Here is a 19,779-nt window from a genome sequence, read left to right as displayed (position 1 = left end):
TTACAATAACAATTATTACATAATAAAACTTGAAACAATCATATGGTAAATAAATAATTTTAAATATTTATAAAAATAATAAAATTCAATTCATAATATTAAACTATACAAAACTACAAAAACTTTGGATAAAAATCAAAATAATACCTCACTATTTAAAAAAATCCAATAGATAATACCATGCTTACTAGACATAATAATAAAAATTAAAGAGAAAAAAACAAAACACAATTAAATGTATTATATTGTTCAATCATAAAACCCTCCATCCAATTTCAAAGTAGAAAACCCTACCCGAATAAATTTTAATGAAAAAAGAAAAAGAGGAATTGAATGTATTACATTGTTGAATCATAAAACCTTTCATCCAATTTCAAAATATAAACCTAATCCAAATAAAAATTTACCTTTCAACAATAAATCTAAATCCCCTACGCTAAAAAAAAAGTTATATCCTTCATCTCCGCGCTGTTAAATATACATTGAAATAAAAAATTAAGTTACATACAAGCGTCCCTCGCATGAAAGTGCCCAAACCTTGCTTTTGGTGGAGGAAGGGTTTTATGGAGGGTTTAAAGCTTCATATTTTCGGAAATTAAAAGTTTTTAAATGTGAAAAATATCTGCAAGAGAGAAAAAATAATAGGGCAAAGACGTCCACGATCCTTGATGCTAGACTGTGATTGAAAACCAGTCTGTGTGGCGGAGGGGCGAGCACCGAGTGGAGAGCACTAGGTAGTGACCAACCAGGTATGTGCAGACCGACTTCTATTCTACACTCTCCACTCTATGATCATAACCGGCTTGGTATAGCCTGGCCCTGACACACGTTCATCTGGAATCGCAACTCTACCAAGACACCTGTCTATCCTCAGTATGAACGCGAGACTCTGATACTTTTGATCGGGTAGACGTGTTTCCTACTGCTTACTACGTGCCGTCTCTTAGATTTGCCATATATATCTATCATTGACTGGCCTCTGGTTTTCCTTTCTCAACCTGTCTATTTCTGGAGCGATTTTCTAACTGTAAGGATTGCTATTACAGTCAGTTATTCTTAAACATCTACTATCATTCACTCTGTTTTATTTTTTACTGAGTGGTTCATGGTGCTCGGTGCTTAACACTCGGAACACGCTCACGCCTCAGGTCAGTGTTTTTATCAGCCTCATATATAGCTTATTTTGCTCCATAGTTTTACATTCAGTTATAGTTTTCTGTTATGCAGATGTTAATGGCTATTTTCTATCCTTTGTAATTTTAGCACATATCTGGGTTTTACTATCTCTATGCTGGAGCTTTCTATTTTGCACCCTATCTATGTCTCTTATGTCACGGACTGTTTCTACGTGCTGTTCATGGATATCCAATTCGAATTTGCGGATTAGGGTGCCATATCCATGATGTGCTCTGATACCAGTTTCAGTTTTGGACCATGGGGGCGCAATCTCCTTTTTCTGTAGCCGTGTTTTTTACCCTGGTTCATCTTTCTGAGTTTTCCATCGATCTATGTTTTTTCGTTGCCGGTATCTCAAGTTTTTGAATTTTCCGGGCATATCTTGGAGTTTTGAATTTCTGTTCTTTGATCTTCATTTACTCCAGCCATTAATCCCCGCCGCCACCATCTACTTTGCCAGATCTGCTGCTCCTTTCGAGGCCATCATTGCATCGATGGTCGATCTCTCTTATCCCTTATGCTGATTGAAGGGATGTTCCTGGTGGATGGACATTCATTTCCACTCTCCCGCATTTACATTTTCATCTAAATGGTCCACTTTCTGTCACTATAGTTACTGTGGTTTGTCCCTCATTTTGTTGCGATGGTCTTTTCCCTCCTTATCTGTACCTTCTTTATTTACAAAGAGATCATTCTCCTGTCAGTAAATCCATTGGGATCCCCATCCTGACCTCTAGGTGTCAGATCTTTCCCCGTCATGGATTTTCACACTGACCATTCTGCTGAGTCAGCCATGGTCCATGCTACTTTGGATGCGGAAAAATCTCGTGCCAGATATGCTCCTCAGTTTGGTTGGATTGACTCGTTGGAAGCTGATATCATACTTCCCTCTCTAATGGATGTGCCTCAACGGGATGATGATTTAACAATTAGGCCGCTCAAAAAATCATCGACCTGCTAAAACCTCTCCACCGCCTTCAGCCATCAACCTGGATGGTCCTCTATTAACAGACAGGATTATTAGCCTACACTGTACAGAAGAGGGCGCTTATTGGTAGATGGTTTTTCCCATCAATGGAGGATTCACAAATCAGAGAATGGATTGATGCCAGGTGGTCTCCTCTTCTGGAATACTCCCCTACCGTTGTTCGCCTCATGAACAACTGGTATAGTTTCCACTTTCTCAGCAGCGTTGACCTGGAAATCATCTATTCGAAACCCTGGGTGAAAGATAGAAGTTTCTTAGCTCTGCACAGGTGGTTTATAGGTTTTGATCCACTTCGATGCACGCCCCAGAATAACTACATTTGGCTCAAATTGCCTGGCCTGCCTCTCGAATTGTGGACCAGGGAATCCATGGAGAAAATTGGGAACGCTGTTGGGCGGTTCATATATGTCGACCCTAGGTGTATCGGTGATAAAGACAAGAGGGTAGCTGGGGTACTCATCGAAAAAGATTACAGGGGTGGTTTTCCTGAGACTATTGAACTCTCCTGGGAGCTCTCCAAGTTTCATCAACGCTTAGACTTCTGGGGCCTGCCTTTCAGGTGCTCCAGCTGCCATAAAACAGGACACCTCTATCCGAAGTGCCCACGTCGCCCGAGTGGCCGAATGAAGAAGAAGACTGCATATTGTCCCCCCTTGGCGCATGACAGAGACTCTTTGGCTTTTGAGGGGCCTTCATCCGGGCAGATTTTTCGGGCTCCTATCTTTTCCAATGATTCTCATCTATCTCCTAAGGACCGTTCCCTGGAACGATCTGCTAGCCTCCCTCTATCTAGATCTGTCTCTGTTGACCCATCACATCGTATCTCCGTCTTGTCCGCCGATCGACAGAGATCCTCTACTGTTTCTAAATCACCTTCTCAATCCCCTAAGGTCCCGTCGGCCAGAATTCTGAATTTCTCCCACGTGTCGCCGCCCCGCGTTCCTGATTCGGACCCTGAAATTCCCCTCCCTCCTGAACAAACTAAGCCGCTCGGCACCAACCCATCATCTATCCTTTACATTTCATCCTCGACCCAATCTCCCCCTTCCCACATCCGTTCTATCCCTATCCCCTCGCCTGGCGTATCCCCTGTTATAAACCATTCTCCCTTTCATCCTTCCCCCCCTACCCCCCCATCATGCGGCTCGATACCTGATCGCAAGGGCAAGGCGCCATACATCCCCGCTTCTCCTCCTCCATCCCCACAATCCTCCCCTCACAATTCCTTTGATCAGGACATCGATCAGCTTCTCAAAAGGGCGTCCCTTAAACTTCAGCTGTTAACTATCCATCGACCTTCCCGCTCCCCCTCGCCCCACATTAGCCCCAGATCTGCGGGGAACATAACTGTCAGGCGCAAGGAGAAACGCGGCAGCAGACATTTCCAGGGATGAAAGGGAAAATTAGATCTGACAACCGGGGATCGATCCTTAATTGACATTCCTGTGACTGAAATAGCTATTGATGATTTTTCTGAAAATGGGCCTCTTAGAGCTTGTCGGCCCCTAGAGGTTCCAAAATGATTGATATTTTATCTATGAATATCCGGGGCCTTGGTGCTGAACACAAATTCTTGGCCCTTAAATATATTTTTGCCTCCTCGAAATCTAAGATGCTTCTCATTCAGGAAACCATGCATGATTGCGCTCAGACCATCTCTTACTTCAGGCGAATGCTCCCGACTTGGCATATGGTTGCCTCTAATGCTGTGGGCATGTCTGGTGGTCTGGCTGTGTTATGGGACCCCAGGTGGATTACTGCTGCTGCTTTTCAATGCTTCGCTGGCATCCTTGTGCTGGCTCATGTCCGGGGATCCCATGACCCCATCCACATTTTAAATATATATGCTCCCTATAAAAATCGGTCTCCATTTTGGAATTATCTGTTTTCTTTTGAACTTCTTGAAATTGACTCTTTGATTATTGGTGGTGATTTTAACTGTACTTTTTGTAGTGACGAGATATGGGGCAATGGCAGGAAATTTGATCCTATGGGAAGACAGATCCGGGAATCTATTATTCAAAAGAATTTCATTGATATATTGCCTGTTGATCATGGCCCAACCTGGGACAATGGAAGGTCCAACAGTTCCTATTTGGCAAAAAGAATCGACAGGTTCATTTTCCATGAGCGATTGATTGAAATATATGGGCCGCCCTCTATGAATATTATTCCATCCTTCATATCTGATCATCGGCCCATTACCTTTCAATGGAAACATGATGATCGCAGATTTGGATATCCCTTTAAGTTCAATCGCACTTGGTTGGCCGAAGATAAGTTCAATACTTTTATAAAGGATACTTGGAAACAATATCCCAAATAGGTTAATGACTCTCCACGACATTTCATTGACCGCCTGCAATCCCTTCGTATGGAGGTAAAGAAATGGCAAATTGGGAAGGCGGCCTCCAATAAAAAGGAGCTAACGGATATAAACACGGAATTAGAGCACTTATCTTCCCTCCTCAAAAATTCCCCCATGACGACCTCCACCAGGAATCGTATCTGGGGCTTAGAAAAAGAAAACAACGGATTTTAGAGCAAGAAGAAGCTATGTGGAGGCTCAAGAGCCGTGCTTTATGGTTCCGAGAAGGAGATCAAAACACCAGGTTTTTCCACAGGTTTGCCAACAAGAGGAGGGAAACTAATGGTATTTGGACTATCAGGGATGAACAAGGAAGTTCTCACTCCACGCAAAAGGCTATCTCCAGAGAGGCTATTAAGTATTTTAAAAGGGCATACAGCGCGGACTCTGTCTGCGATTTTGAGGATGTTTTGTTGGGTATAGACCCATATCCCATTATGTTTGATGAAGGTCAAAACAATGCTCTTTTTGCTGAAGTGACAGAAGAAGAATTATTGGCAACAATGAAATCTTTCCAGAAAGATAAATGCCCCGGGCCGGACGGGTGGACCATCGACTTCTTCATCCATTTCTTTGATTTATTTAAGGATGATATCCTCAAGATGGTCGAGGATTCGAGAATGTAGGGCATCATCAGTCAGAAGATCTCCTCTACATTTATCGCCCTTATTCCTAAGAAAAAGATCTCATCCACTTTTTTTGATTACCGGCCCATATCATTATGCAACGTATTGTGCAAGATCATATCTAAGATCATTGCTATACGTATCAGGGACACTCTATCTCTCCACCTGTCCACAGAACAACATGGGTTCCTTAAGGACATAAATATTTTAGAAGTGGTGGCTCTCACCCAGGAATGCTTACATTCAATGCATTGTAGGAAAATAGGTGCGGCCCTAATGAAGATCGACCTAAAGAAGGCATACGACTGTGTGAGTTGGGGCTTTATAAGATGCCTTCCGGCAAAGATAGGTCTTGATATCAGATGCATTCGATGGATCATGGCCTGTGTAGTGGATGTAAACTTTGCAGTCCTCATTAACGGTGTCCCTACTCCTTTTTTCAAATCGGTCAGGGGATTACGCCAGGGATGCTCCCTATATCCACTTATCTTCATCCTTGTCATGGAATCTTTGAGCTTACATATTAAAATAGCGATTCATCAAGGGAGATATCAACCTCTACCGATATGCAAGGATATATCCATGTCACACTCCCTTTTTGTTGACGATATCCTTCTGTCTGCCATGCTGCGCAGATCTACATGGATATGTCTTTATGAAATTCTGGAGAGATTCCAGAGAGCCACCGGCCTGAATATCAACGACACAAAGTCATCTTTCCATGTCGCTGATACAAGTGGAGATGTTATCACTTATCTAGCTGAGTTATTCCACATCAAGGCTATTCCTATCAGGGAGGGTTTCAAATATCTTGGATTTAACTTGAAACCTGTGAGTTACAGAGCTGCTGACTGGTCGTGGATTACTGACTGTTTCTACAAGAAAATATTAACATGGGAATCCAGATGTTTGTTAGTCGGAGGTCGCGCCATTCTTACCCAATCCGTGATGGTTTAAATCATGGTTTTCTGGGCTCTTTTATTCTATATCTGTCATTTATTATTAACAGTTTAAATAGAATGATAGCAAATTTCATTTGGGGCGGCCAGAAGGAAAAGACTAAATACCATCTATGTAGACTTTCTAAGCTGTCTCGCCCAAAATCCATGGGAGGTTGGGGCATAATGGATTTACACTCCTTCAGAAGAGTGCTTCTATGTAAAACAATGTGGAATGCATTTACGGGAGAATCTTATTGGAGCAAAACTGTCAGAGCTAAGTATTTGGACGGCTACGACATCACTTATTGGTACAGACAAAGCTCTCTTGGATCCGCCAGCGGTTCTATCATCTGGAGAGGGTTTAAAAGATTGCAACCGTTCTTCCGGAAAAATTTGATTTGGAATTTTCATACGGGATGCAAGATCATTATAGGCATTGATGAATTCGCAGGTGTGGGTGGATCGATCCATATCTCCCCATCACTCTTGAGACATTTTCAACGCATGGGATACTTTTTTTGGACCAGCGTTATAAAAAGTTGGGACGATGGCATCCCTATTTGGAAATCTGCATCAGATTTACAACGATCCGGAGCTCTTGAATCTCAATGGAACACTGTCACCCGGTCCTTGCAATCATTCGGTCTATATCGTTCGCTGGTTAAGGACAGTATCATTTGGAAAGGTCTCGGCGGCTATTCAGTGGTCAGCGCCAGGCACATATATCTCCAGATTTTACAAACAGGTTGTGACTCTTGTGAAAATATCTTTCCGCCTGCTTTATGGAAATCTGGATGCCCTTTAAAAATCAAAATTTTTGCTTGGCTGGTTTTTTACGACAGGAATCTCACCTGGGAGAATCTTCAGAAGCGACAATGGTATGGGCCTGCTATCTGTTCCCTTTGCGGATTAAATACTGAAAATAACTTACACATATTCCTTCAATGTCCTCAATCCTTAATGATTTGGCAACTCTTATCTACTCATTTTGGCATTGATATTGTCAACGCCTCTTCCATCTGCGAAGCCTTTTATTCATGGAGCAGCATGCGCTGCAAGTGGAGGCCGATTCCTTTGATTACAATTTGGGCCATTTGGAAATGGCGCAACCATATGATATTTGACTCCAAAAAGGACCCGTTTCATATTGTCTATGAATCCATCCTTTCGCTATTTGAAGCTATTGCTTGGCCACATCTCCCCTCAGTCAAACAACAAAGGAACTTGTTGCCAAATGATTGCTATGAATATCCTTATGCCTTTTTTGATGGCGTTTCCCAACGAAACATATCTGCCTGTGGGATTCACATTACTCCAGAAGAAGGACAAACTTATGATATCCATTGGAACGGAGGTCGCGGTACAAACAGCAAAGCAGAAATTATGGCCCTGGCTGGTCCCATTGCTTTCTCTGATTTCCTTGGCATCAAAAACCTTCACATTTTTGGAGACTCCAAAGTCACCATCGATCATGTTCTGTCCAAAAATAGAATCAGAAATATACACCTTTCAGGCTGGTTAAATAGGATTGAGGATTGGTGGCACAACAGGAAGGACTACACCATCTCCCACATAGCCAGAGGAAAAAATCGAAGAGCAGACATTTTGTCAAAGCAGGGACTAACATCGCCGCAGGGCATATGGAGGCTGCAGATTACTGTGGACAACTACACTTGCCAGATCCAAGAATTCTCCATGACGGGTACACAATTCACTATTTTGTGATTCCAATCAGATAAGATTTCTATTACCCAACTTATGTCTCATACATATGTGGTTTTTCATACAATACATTGGCTCATTGAAACCTATTTGAAGATACGTCCGATGTTATATTTCTCCTCATTCACTCTATGTTACAGTTTTTTGATCAGGATACACATATCCTTCACCATGAGGTTTATGGTTTTATTTTTCTCCTTCCAGAACAAAAGCCATATCTATAATGATGTACTTTTTCTGTTTTGATTAATACAAAATATCTATATAGCTTTTTTTCGTGCTGAAAAAAAGAACCAACAACATACCGAAGAATTTTGCAAATAGACAGACACGCAGAGCAAACTCAGAGTGCATGGTCGGAGCGTGCCCTAGAGTTTTTGAGACGAATATTTCTTCTCGAAATTTGAAGACTTGGAGCCTTTTTGGTGGAATCCAATATTTTGACAAGTACACAGGTATTTTTTTCTGAAGATTTTTTTACTTAAGAAGATTACAAACTATAACTATTGAAATACAAACGCGTATTGACGATACGTGCCAGACAAACCCCTCACATATAGCGAAGGAAGCGCAAAAATCCCAGAGATTTAGACTTTTAAGCATACATAGAGATTAATTCCTGAAAGTTATTTTTGGCCAGAAGTATATATAAATTGTCACCGGGTTCAGTGAAATTTCAAGGTTCAAGTTCGAAATTCGTCAAACCTCAAGCAATTTCGAATAAGATCGTTGAAGTTCGCCACACTTGAACGCGAACTTCAAAATGAATCCAAACTTGGATACCAAAATTTATTTAAGTGCAGTGGAATTCGATTTTTTAAAGATTTTTTTTTCTTTTTCTTTTTCTTTTCTAAATGCAAGTCTAAACCTAGACTAAACTTACACCACGTTCCATTCTTTCCTCTCTCCATGTTCCATACTTCTTGCCGCATAACATTCCTCCCTTCTTCGAGCGCTCACAGATCCGCGCACCATTCTACCTCCAGTTTCATATTATTCCTCCCTCTATTACAGCCCGACACGACCATCTCTTGTCTCCTTTCTCACAAGCCACAGAGCGAGGCTGAGTTACTGACCATCGCTCGTAAACCCGACAACGGCGGCTACAGGGCCGAAGGATGAGGCTAAAGGGTTGACGGTGGCTGCTACAGGCCCGAACGTTGAAGACTGAGGTTGCAGACTTCAAGAGCGGTATGCTACAACGACAACCTCGGCCTGAAGGCTTAGATCAGCCACCAGAGTACCGTTTCAGGCTCTCAACATAGGGTATTAATATGTTTAATTATTAATTTTGGGATGCAATTTTCGTTTTTATCATGTGTGTTCAATTAGCATATTGAAATTTATTACATACATTTTAAGTTTGAAATTTTATATTCTTTGGAACACAATGCCGAATTTTGTTAGCTAATTTTTCATTGTCGAATGAAGGGGAGGTTCTCGTACCTCACAACAATAAACAACAGTGTTGATCCGTGTACTGTCTTTAGGGCTTAGGCAGGGGTCATACATTCAAAAAATCCAGTGACCAACTCCAAATATAATAACATCGTATTTACAATTAACGATATTCTATCACAATATTTAGAGAATGTTTTGACACTAATGGCAAAGGAAAAGTGTCAGTTTAATGATGAAAAAGATGGAGCAGTCTTCTTTAGCCATGTAAAAAGCAAATATGAAATACAAAGGAGGCAACAACAATGCAAAAAAGGGAATTATAATATTTAACTGAGTACAATTAATTTGATATTTACCTTAATGCCCTCCTTTAATGGTCAATCTAGTAATGACACCAAGCTTATTTGAGAGTTTTACATATTTTTCAAAACCAAAGACTTAGGTGAAAATGTCTGTAGGTTGGTCCTTTGTGGGATGATATTGCAGATTAATAGATCCATCCTTTACCTGAAAAAGTGGCAGTGTTGTCAACATGCTTGGTATGCTTGTGGATGATTGGATTCTTGGCTAGTTTGAGCAACCCCCGATTACAAAAAAGTAGGGGTGTTGGTTTTATCTATTGCATCTCCATTTTTGGAATAGTGTTGTTGGGAGTGCCCTACTAGGGGCCACGCCCCTCCTCCCCCATTGAAGTGGACTACACTCTTGATGCTCTTGTTCTGTTCCTATTCCTACTTCAGCAACATTGGTTGAGAAATACAAGGAGCATCTCAAACTGTCTCACATGCTCCTTGTATTTCTCCTTGATATTCTGCTTCTATTTAAATGTATTCTACTTCTATTTAAATAGCTCTTGCTTCTTGTAGGTCCATATAATTGTTCTATTATGTAAACATTTTGACTTGATTAAATTACATAAAAATAAAAATAAAATAAAATAAAATTTAAAATTAAAAGTAAAATTAAATAAAACAAAAAATCTAATAATTAAAATAAAAATAAAATAAAATTTACAAATAAAATAAAATAAAAATTTTAATAATTAAAATAAAAACAAAATAAAATAGCCAATTTGCTGTTTTTGAACTTTAGGGTTTGACAACCCATGGATTTGCAATAGTATTTCATCAAAACTATAGTGGAAAAGGAGCATAACAGAGCATTGATAACATAGTTCCAGTGCGATGTTGCATAAAAAAATATGGCCATACCACTCTTCCATTTAGGGTTCAGAATTGCGCGAGTACGCAGTCCACAGGAATCTTAGCAGTCAACGAGGAAACCTTGGGCTGTAGGGTTCTGATCTGAGCGGAAATCCTGGAGTTAAAAAAACCCTCGCTTCTGATACTATGTCGGCAGAGCTATAGGGTTTTGATTTGGCAGAGGCAGAGCTGTAGTGCTTTCATCTGAGCGGGAATCTTCTCAATAAGTCCACAGTGCAAAGGACATCGCTAAACCATAAAAAATTCCAAGAAAAGCCCCAACTGCAACTTCGTAACTCTCATCATCGAAAGAGGTACGTCCCCAGGAGGACTATTGAACGGTTGTTTGAAGGGGGACTATTGAAAGGGTTTTTGAGACTGGCCTAATTTTTCTTATAACGTTTGGGCTTAACCATAGCTTCGGCTGATTCCTGCTCGGAGAAGCGGGAGCCTTCGCCAATACATTTTTTTTGGAAACGGGTTGGTGCCATTGTCGCCATGAAGCTCATCAGGTAATCAGTTTTTCCTTTCAAATCTTCCCCTTTTTAAAGTTCTAAACATGAAAAACATCCCCAAAAAATTGAATTTGCGTAGTCTAGACTGCATATAACAAGGGCTTTGAAGAATGTCCTGAAGTTGAAGAAACTCAGCCTCATTCATGGATCAGCTAAATATAAGTTCAAGTGCAAGTTAGTCCCCAGGAATGTTGTCTCAAAATTGCGTTAGATAGCTGCAAAATCAGTTCCAAACCTCAGATCCAGGCTTCAGAATATGCCTCAGCCACAGCCAAATTATACCATGAAGAATTGCAACAAAATTTCTCAGAAATTCCCATTCCACAGGGGTCGAGTTAGCTCAACATTCTAGCCACAAAAAGTAGTCAAAATACACAAATTGCGTCCAAGAATTTTGCCTACGGTATCAGTGATTAAGCTCAGAATTACCCTCCGAATATGCCTCAGGAGATGTGCCACAGGGAGGCCGAAATAGGACCTCAGGGCCTATGCGTCTGTTACAGGAGTATAGCCTTAGATCTGTGCGAATATGCCCACGAAGTGCCTCGGAGAATACACTCAGATCTGCCTCAGAAAAGGCGGAATGGCCTCAGAAGGTGCTCAATACCCCAACGAAGAACCATAAACAAAAGATATACACATTAAGCCCAAAAACCTTCTTCAATCCTGACCTCCTCTTCAGATCTGCCTCAGAAAAGGCGGAATGGCCTCAGAAGGTGCTCAATACCCCAACGAAGAACCATAAACAAAAGATATACACATTAAGCCCAAAAACCTTCTTCAATCCTGACCTCCTCTTTAGCTTGGCGTGACTACACAAGGGCGCACACAACCGAAGAGATGTATCAATTAAGTGCATACAAGATGGTTTAATTGGAGGGCAGACGAGCCCTATTTATAGAGGCTGAAGAGCTTTCTAGAGAGGCAAGCTAACCAGTTCAAGAGGTTATGGAGTCGACCCTCCATAACTGATTTGAATTTTAAATTAAATTGATTTTGGAGCCAAAAATCAATTTCCATTTAGGCTGATTTTAGGAGATAGAAAATGTTATTTTAATTTGATATTTGGAGCTGATTTGGGGCTCATTAATCCTTATAGATGGACAAGTAAATCTACACAGACAATAATAAACAACATTATTTCAACATTGTCCAATCACCAAGCTGACTTTCAATATCTATTTGGGGCTCCTTGACCACACATTTGGGGCACAAACTTTGATCTGGCATATCTCCTCAACCGTGAGGAGTTATAAGGTGTGGCACCTACCGATAGAAGCAGCAAGATGAGGACCATCAAATGAAGATGATCATGAGCCAAAAAACCCTGATCTTCCTTGTCATTTTGTCATTGAAAGCGGGTTTTTTCTGCTGCTGCTTGGGTTGGCATCAATGACGACCAATTTTCAACACATTTTATGTAATACTTTGCTGATTATTATTTGTGAACTATGTATTTTTTTACCATAATGGCATCATGCATTCCACATTGTTAGATTAAACATAGAAAATAGTTCACTCGTTTGATGTCTCTTTGTAATGTATCTCTTGAAGTTTTATAAGAATTATATAATGCTATATGTAGAATGAAGTTTTTTGATGAAGCTCACTGTTTGCAACAGTTTACATTTGAGATCATTTGACAGAGAATAATGAAAAAAGAGATTAATTGAAGGCTATGCATGTACCATTAAAAAATGAGGTAGAAATTTCTAGTTCTAAAAAACAATCTTTTCACATGCAGATAAGAGTCAGATTTGGAGGTATTATGTTTGGATTTCAAGGTTGAAGCAAAAGTTTGGATTCTTTCATCAAATAAAATGGCATGTTCACAAAATCAGCCTATCAAGAGTCTTAACAAAGGGCCTAGTGGAAAACGCTTTGTGGTATGTGTGATCATCCTTCTTTATGGTTATATTTTCAAAGACATGTTAAATTTAGTTATGTTTTGAAATTTAACTTGATATATTGGTATCCACCAGATGGTTTCTTCGATTCATTTGCAAATGTGACTGGGAATATAGATGAAGACAACTTTATTATTCACATAGTTATTCTTAATTTCAACATTGGGTCAATCAAAGTAGGTGTCATATAAGGGCTAGGAAGTAAACGACAAGTTCAGAGCTGGATCATTCAATAAATATCCATTGAATGCATGCCTTGGAGGTGAGATGTGGTGTCTTTATATAGTTTTGGAGGACACCATATGAGAGCTAGCTGACTCGATAAATTTTTAGGAGGGAAGGCCAATAAATTCAAATTGGAATTTGAATTTTAGAATGGAGCCAAAACATTGGTCCAAAAATTAAAATCATTTAATGTAATTAGTTCTCCAATCATGATTTGAAAATTATTCTAGGCCCATGAATAATTCCTTCAATAATTAATCCTTTAATTATGATAAATTTCTTCTAAGCCCATGAACAAATGATAAGTTGCCATGTCACCCATTTCTTGGGGTTTTTGACCACGAGGTGGGTGCTTCATATTCAAACAAAGACATCTCTCAAACCGTGAGGGCTCTTGTGGCATGGCATATACCTCTGGAATCGGCTCGACGAGGATCATCCAATGATGGTGATCTTAGGAGCAATCCGACTAATCTTTGTCCTCAAAAAGTGAAACAAGTGCGGGGATTTTGTTAATTTGGCAGCTCAGGGACAAATTCCCTCTTTTGGACAGCCTTCCTCATCTAGAGAAGACCCTCTTTGTCCTTGGAAGAATTTAATTTGGTCAAGGAAAAATATATTTTTAATGTGAAAACCCACACATGCACAAAATTATAGGTCGGCTTTAAAGACAAATTGGGTCTCCAAAGAAGCATATAAATACAAGTCAAGGCATCATCATTTGGACACACATTACTCACACATCTTCTTCTATTGGAGGCTCGTACAAGTCTGAAATTGCAGGTCTTCATTCACATGTGTGAGGAGGAGAGAGAATTTCAGGAGGGCTGAAAATCTGTCTTTGACCAACGATGACTTTTTGATGTTTGGGCTTACTTTGACTTGGTTTGACTTCTGATTTGGATTTGTTCTTGGAGGCTGCATTCTTTGGCACAAATATAGAGGATTTCTGGGCAGGATGACTTCCTTTGACCGCAGATTTTCTCTCTGTAGACCAGGTTTGACTGAGTTGTTTGGGGTTGCTTTGACTTGATTTTGACCAGCAAAGGAGACCAAATATTTTGACCTTTGAATGAGCTCTTTTGGAGAAGTTTGACCACTGATTTCAGGACTGGTTAGGGCATCTTTGACTGCTGTTGACTTTGACTAGATTTGATAGTTTGACCAGATTTGACTTTTGGGATCATCTCTTGGATTTTGGATATTGGTTTGTTGGAAAGTCAAAGCTGTTGACCTTTGATTCTTGGTTGGTGAATTGGATCATTGTAATCTCTCTGCCGAACATTTTATGACAATCTAATAAGAAGAAGAATTTGAAAGGGTTTTCCCCCTTGTGGGGTTTTCCCGTGGTCTTTGACGAAATCTTGTGTCTCCTATTGGTCTTGATTTTCCTCTGCTGTACATTGTATTTATTGTTGTATCTACAATTGCGATTTGTAACTGGAAGATTGAAATTGATTTGAAAGTAATTGCTAATTGAAGAAAAGAATTGGGCTAAAGTGATTGTAACAACGTAGAACAGTAGAAGATTGACAACTTCTAGGGTTTTCTAGGGCTTCTTCCTTTGGAGCTTTCAACAGATGTAACCCAAACAAATATTAAGAGCGTTCAATAACCGATGTTGACATTAGTGACAACACCATTCAACAACTTCGCCTAAAAATTCCTGGATTTGCTCCAAACAAACATCTTCTGCTGGGACCATTTTGATAGTTGCTTTATTTTGCTACACCACCCCATGCACCTATTTCACCTTTACTCGCCCTGCAATTGACTGGATCATCAGGTTACCCAACAATTCTCCATGCAAAGTGCCCAAGTCTATGCTTTTTCTTATGAAACCTGCACTACCATAGAAACACTCCATCTCCCTTCCCAGATCTGAGTTACCAGAAGTGACCTTCGCCTCCTATAAGGAATTAAGTGGATCTTTAACTATAGAGTGTGGTAGTGAATTAGGGTTGCGAGGGAGCACCCCCCCCCCAACCCTCGGTCTCAATTTGTGCTCCGGACGAGAGCGTCTCCGGAGCGCGATCCTTGAAAAAAAAACGATCCCTGCCTTAATTGAAGCGTTTTTGGGAGCATTCGATCTAGGAGCGTTTTTTTAGAGGGGCAACGATCACTCCCCCTTTGAAACAACGCTCCCGGTCAGCGGAAAAAAAGGGTCGCGACCGAGAGGGAGGGTGACGTTGGCGGTGGAGAGGAGAGAGGGAAAGGGAAGGAAAGGGGAGAGGAGAGAGGCAAGGGAGGGAAAGGGGAGAGGAGAAGGGAAAGGGAGGGAAAGGGGAGGGGGAAAAATAAATAGACCCTCTCCCCTCCCATTATTCACTTCATCCATTGAGAGCTTGAGCAAGAGAGTTTGGAGCAAGAGAGAGTTTGAAGCTTGGAGAGAGGTGCTTGGTGAGAGAGGAGCTTGGTGAGGGGAGATTGAGGAGCTTGGGATTGAAGGCCAAAGAGGTAGGACACTCTAATCTAGAAATTTTTTATTTTTATTTTTATTTTTAATTTTTAATTTTTAATTTTTTAATTTAATTTAATTTAATTTTTATGTTCACTGCTAAATAAATAAATAATTTTTTTTCTCTATTTCCCATTCCTCCATTTTTTTGCATATTCGAAACTTCAAATTTCAAACATCATGGTTATATGGCTTGGCATTTTCTTCTTCTTGGTTCATTTTTTGGTTGTTATGGTGTTGGAGAGTAGAATGAGGAGGGTTGATCATGAAGAAGAGCATAAAGAAGTGGGTTATAGTGGATTTGATGAAAACTCGAGAGAGGAGTATCTTGGTGAGGAGGAAGAGAGTGAACATGATTCAACCCAAAAAACTAAACAAGACCAAACCCCATTGTGGAAATATGTTTCTAGGCTTGAAGTAGGGAAAGGGGGTGGAACCACTAAATTTGACTGTCTTCATTGCAACAAAACTTACACAGGGTCATACACTCGTGCCAAAAGGCACCTCTGTGGGAAAAGGGCATGGGATGAAGATAAAGCAATAGGAATCAAAACTTGTACAAGTGTGTAAGCAATAGATATAACCAAATACACAAGGGAAGAGGAGCAAGTCCAATACAAATCTAAAAAATCAAAGGGTTTCTTTGAACCAAGCTCACAATCATATCAACATGCACAAAGAATTCCTTCAGCATCCTCCCATAGCAGTTTAATGGAGGCATAGGGTCACCAAACATCTCTGTAAGGCGTAGAACCATATCAAATTTCCTTGATGAATGGGTGTAGGAATGACGTGGATTCAAAAGTTTACCGGTTTCTTTATGCATGTGGGATACCATTCAATGTTCTTTGCTCACCTTATTGGCATGAAATGGTTTTTGCCATAAATGATGCCCCTAAAGGATACGAGAGCCCTAGGTATGACAATGCTAGAACTATTGGACTTAATCATGAAAAAACAAAAATATCACATTCTTTGAATAGAATGACAAATTCTTGGACTGAGCATGGGGTGTCCATTGTATCTGATGGATGGACAAATGTAAAAGGCAAGCCATTGATAAGTGTTCTTGCTGTGTCTGTTAGTGGTGCCATCTTTCTTTCAGCATGTGATTACTCAGACAAGTTCAAGACTCGCATCAACATTGCAAAACCATCACTTGAAACAATTGTACGCATTGGGCCATACATTGTCATCCAAGTCATCACTGATAATGCTGCTAATTGTAAGGCAACAAGAGCAATTAATGAGTATAAATACCCCAACATATTTTGGTCTGGGTGTTTGGTTCACACTTTGGTGATCAATTATGATAAATGTTATATATTGAATTTTGAAAGCTTGAAACTTTAAGATTGATGAATCATGAGACTCAATATGTTGTATGTTACTAACTTGTGGACGTGGTTGATGAAGATTATAACTTCTAGATGATTGTTGTTATATGGTTCAATCAATGTTTTTTTATATCTAATTCATCATTCTACATGTTTTTGTTGACATATATGCATCAAAATATAAAAAATATATATTATATAAAAAACGCTCCCAAACCGGGAGCTTCTGAAAGTGTTGCTTCTGCTCTTGCTCCCAAGTAATCTTGGAGTGAATAATGATCTGTAGCTGTTCTTCTGGATGCAAAACAATTGACTGTGTGACAATCCCACTGAGCAATCCATCCATTGCATATTGCCTACCTAAGCTAAGGTATCTTGGAGATTAGATAAAGGCCTTGTTTGGCTCTACAGGATGTGACTCAACTTTGTCTTTGCCTGCTTTCGTGCTTTGCACTATAGTTCCATTTTTTTGTAAATGAGTTGGATCCTGACAGTCTCCCAAGCTTTTCACCTAGAGATAAACAATAATCCTAGTCCCTCACCCCTCGACTTTGGGCTAGTGAAAAATCAGTAGGGTCCTTTGAGTAATCCACTATATCCTCATGAAACTCCATTGAAACTCTGGTTTTCAACCTTCACCAATCCCTTAGAATATGCATTATATGAATCATCTTAAAATTAGCCAGCAATTTGTTAACTCTAGTGCAAAATTTGCAGTAATTCATAGTTCAAAGGGTTGCTACATTTCAAGGTATCAATCACATGTTTGGAATCACCTCATACACGAAGTTTCCTAATTTGGACTCCTTTCTCTATTTCTAGTTAAAGTCCTTGGATAAGGCTTATGTTAAAATTGGCAACTAGGGCCAAACTCCATATGGGTCACCTTATTTATGGCAGTTGATATTTTTCTTGGATTCCTCTCTCCGAGAGGTGTAGGATTTTGATCTATAGATCATCTGATTTCTCCATGTATTTATGGAGATATGAATTTATTCATATTACTGACAATTTGTCAAGGTCAACCAACAAGCTAAACAAGCACTTTTACCCCCTAGCTCATCCTCAACGTTGCATTTAAATAGAGGAGACCTCAAGTGATTTGAGGAACACATCATCTCATGATCTCTCTCTCCATTTGTTTAGGTATGTCTTTTCACAAGGAGGACGTGGTGGAAAGATAGATCTAAGGAGCCCTAGCCGCAATAAGAGAAGGATCCATAGCCGCAGCAGAGGGGCCTTAGCCACAACAAAGAGAGCAAGCCCTAGCTACAACAAAGAGCAAGCCCTAGCCGCAGCAAGGGGAGTTTCAGGGACAATGTGGAAGAAGGTCTGCTTCATGGAAGTGTGGACAGGTCCGTTTGGAGGCTGTGTGCTGGATAGGAGTTAAGATTGGGTTGAGGGACTGTTTTGTGGTCAAAACATGTCCGAAGTTAGTTGTTTCTAGGGCCAAGTTTGCTGGGCAGTAGTCCGACTTTAGAAGAGGGCAAGATATTGCTGTTTGAGGTGATTGTTTGGGCCTGTTGGAGGAGACTGCAGCTACAACTAGCTGCTTTGCTAGGCTGAAGGCCATAGCAAGCAGCTAAGGTTGTTCCAAGGCAACGTTGAGGTGAACAATGCTTGCGGGAGGCAGCATGGCATAAGGGGAGACTCTCCTAGGTGAACCACAACCCTAGAAGGGCTTAGTTTGTTGACATCGTGGAGGGTTAAGGTCTGCATATTGTGCCCTAACCAGAATTGTAGGAGCAACAAGCAAACAGTGGAAGACAACAACATTTTGTGGAGTGTTTGGTCAAAGTGTTGACTGGATTGGATCGTGATTGTAGTAGCCTATTGTTGCCATGTGGAGGATATTCTGAGGAGTTGAAGGATCTTCCTAGGAGTAGATCCAACAATATAGATTTTGGATGCATTGAGCTTACTGTTGAAGGCTGGGTTTGATCGAGCCATTTAGAGGAAGATCTACATCTTGTTTGACCAACATTGATTTCTCTGGTCAAGGCTTTACTGCTGCTGTCATAAAATATCAAATTTGTATATTTGTACTCTCTCTCTGCTGAACTATTGAAAAATATAAGAAGAATTGATCAAGGGTTTCCCCACATTGGGGTTTGTCCCTGGATGGTGCCAGATCTTGTGTGCTCGTCTTTGCTTGTCTTCTATTGTTTATGTTTATGTTCTATTTGCATTTTACTATCATGCTGATGTGATTGCTAAACTGGATATTGATATTGCGCTAACAAGAAAATTGAAGTAAATTGCTCTTAAGTATAGAACATACCAAAATTAACATGGTATCATAGTTGAGGTTAAGAGAAAGCCCAAGCAAGAGTGAAAGAGCAATCATCGAAGACAGTTGGACAAGGACAAAAGGCTAAATGGGTTCCTCATCCCACTTCCCGGCTGAAGGAAAGCTCCGTGAAAAGTCTGACTATCATGGATGGAAGATGTCTCTTGATCTGACATTGGAAGAACAAGAAGTGCTGGATCATGTAAAGGGTAAAATCCCTGAGCCTCCATCAAATGCACCGACTGCTACAAAGAGCAAGTACAAGGCTGAAGTCAAAGCGAAAAAGATTATCAGAGATTCCATTGACAAGCGTCTGGTGTACTTCTTGGAGCGATGAGCAACCATAGGGTGAGTGGTTCAGCCTTCCCCTAGTGGTTTGCTATGTAGGCAGGATGAGTGGTTCATCCTTCTCCTGTTGAGACACAACCATAGGGTGAGTGGTCCAGCGTTCCACTAGTGATTTGTTGTGTACAGGGCGAGTGGTTCAACCTTCCCCTGTGGTGCCCCATGGCGACATGTAGGCAGGATGAGTGGTTCATCCTTTTCCTGTTGAGACATCCTACCCATGCAGTTTGGGACTCATGGGAAGCACCTCTCATTTGGCTAATGAGTAGGGAAATGAG

At 40.5% G+C, this 19,779-nt stretch overlaps 2 protein-coding genes across 4 annotated transcripts in view; both read left to right on the top strand.

Annotated features, from left to right (window-relative positions):
• Positions 1-19,779, top strand: part of LOC149255039 (uncharacterized) — a 171,364-nt gene that overhangs the window by 41,084 nt on the left and 110,501 nt on the right. For all 3 annotated transcript variants that reach the window (XM_089460299.1, XM_089460298.1, XM_089460297.1), the window contains exon 2: positions 12,684-12,825. In XM_089460299.1, the coding sequence (XP_089316425.1) occupies positions 12,760-12,825 (66 nt within the window). In that variant the 5' untranslated portion in view covers positions 12,684-12,759. The remainder of the gene's footprint in view (positions 1-12,683; positions 12,826-19,779) is intronic.
• LOC149255040 (uncharacterized) lies at positions 3,684-4,490 on the top strand. The gene has a single exon (XM_089454929.1). The coding sequence runs from the start codon at positions 3,684-3,686 to the stop codon at positions 4,488-4,490; it is 807 nt and encodes a 268-aa protein (XP_089311055.1).

This window comes from Pinus tabuliformis, chromosome 7 (genome assembly GCF_031772625.1).
Source record: "Pinus tabuliformis cultivar Carrire ecotype Pingquan chromosome 7, CPIR1, whole genome shotgun sequence".
In the NCBI taxonomy this organism is placed as follows: domain Eukaryota; kingdom Viridiplantae; phylum Streptophyta; class Pinopsida; order Pinales; family Pinaceae; genus Pinus; species Pinus tabuliformis.
Note: the sequence above shows the minus strand (reverse complement) of the source record. Positions and strands in the feature narration are given on the sequence as shown.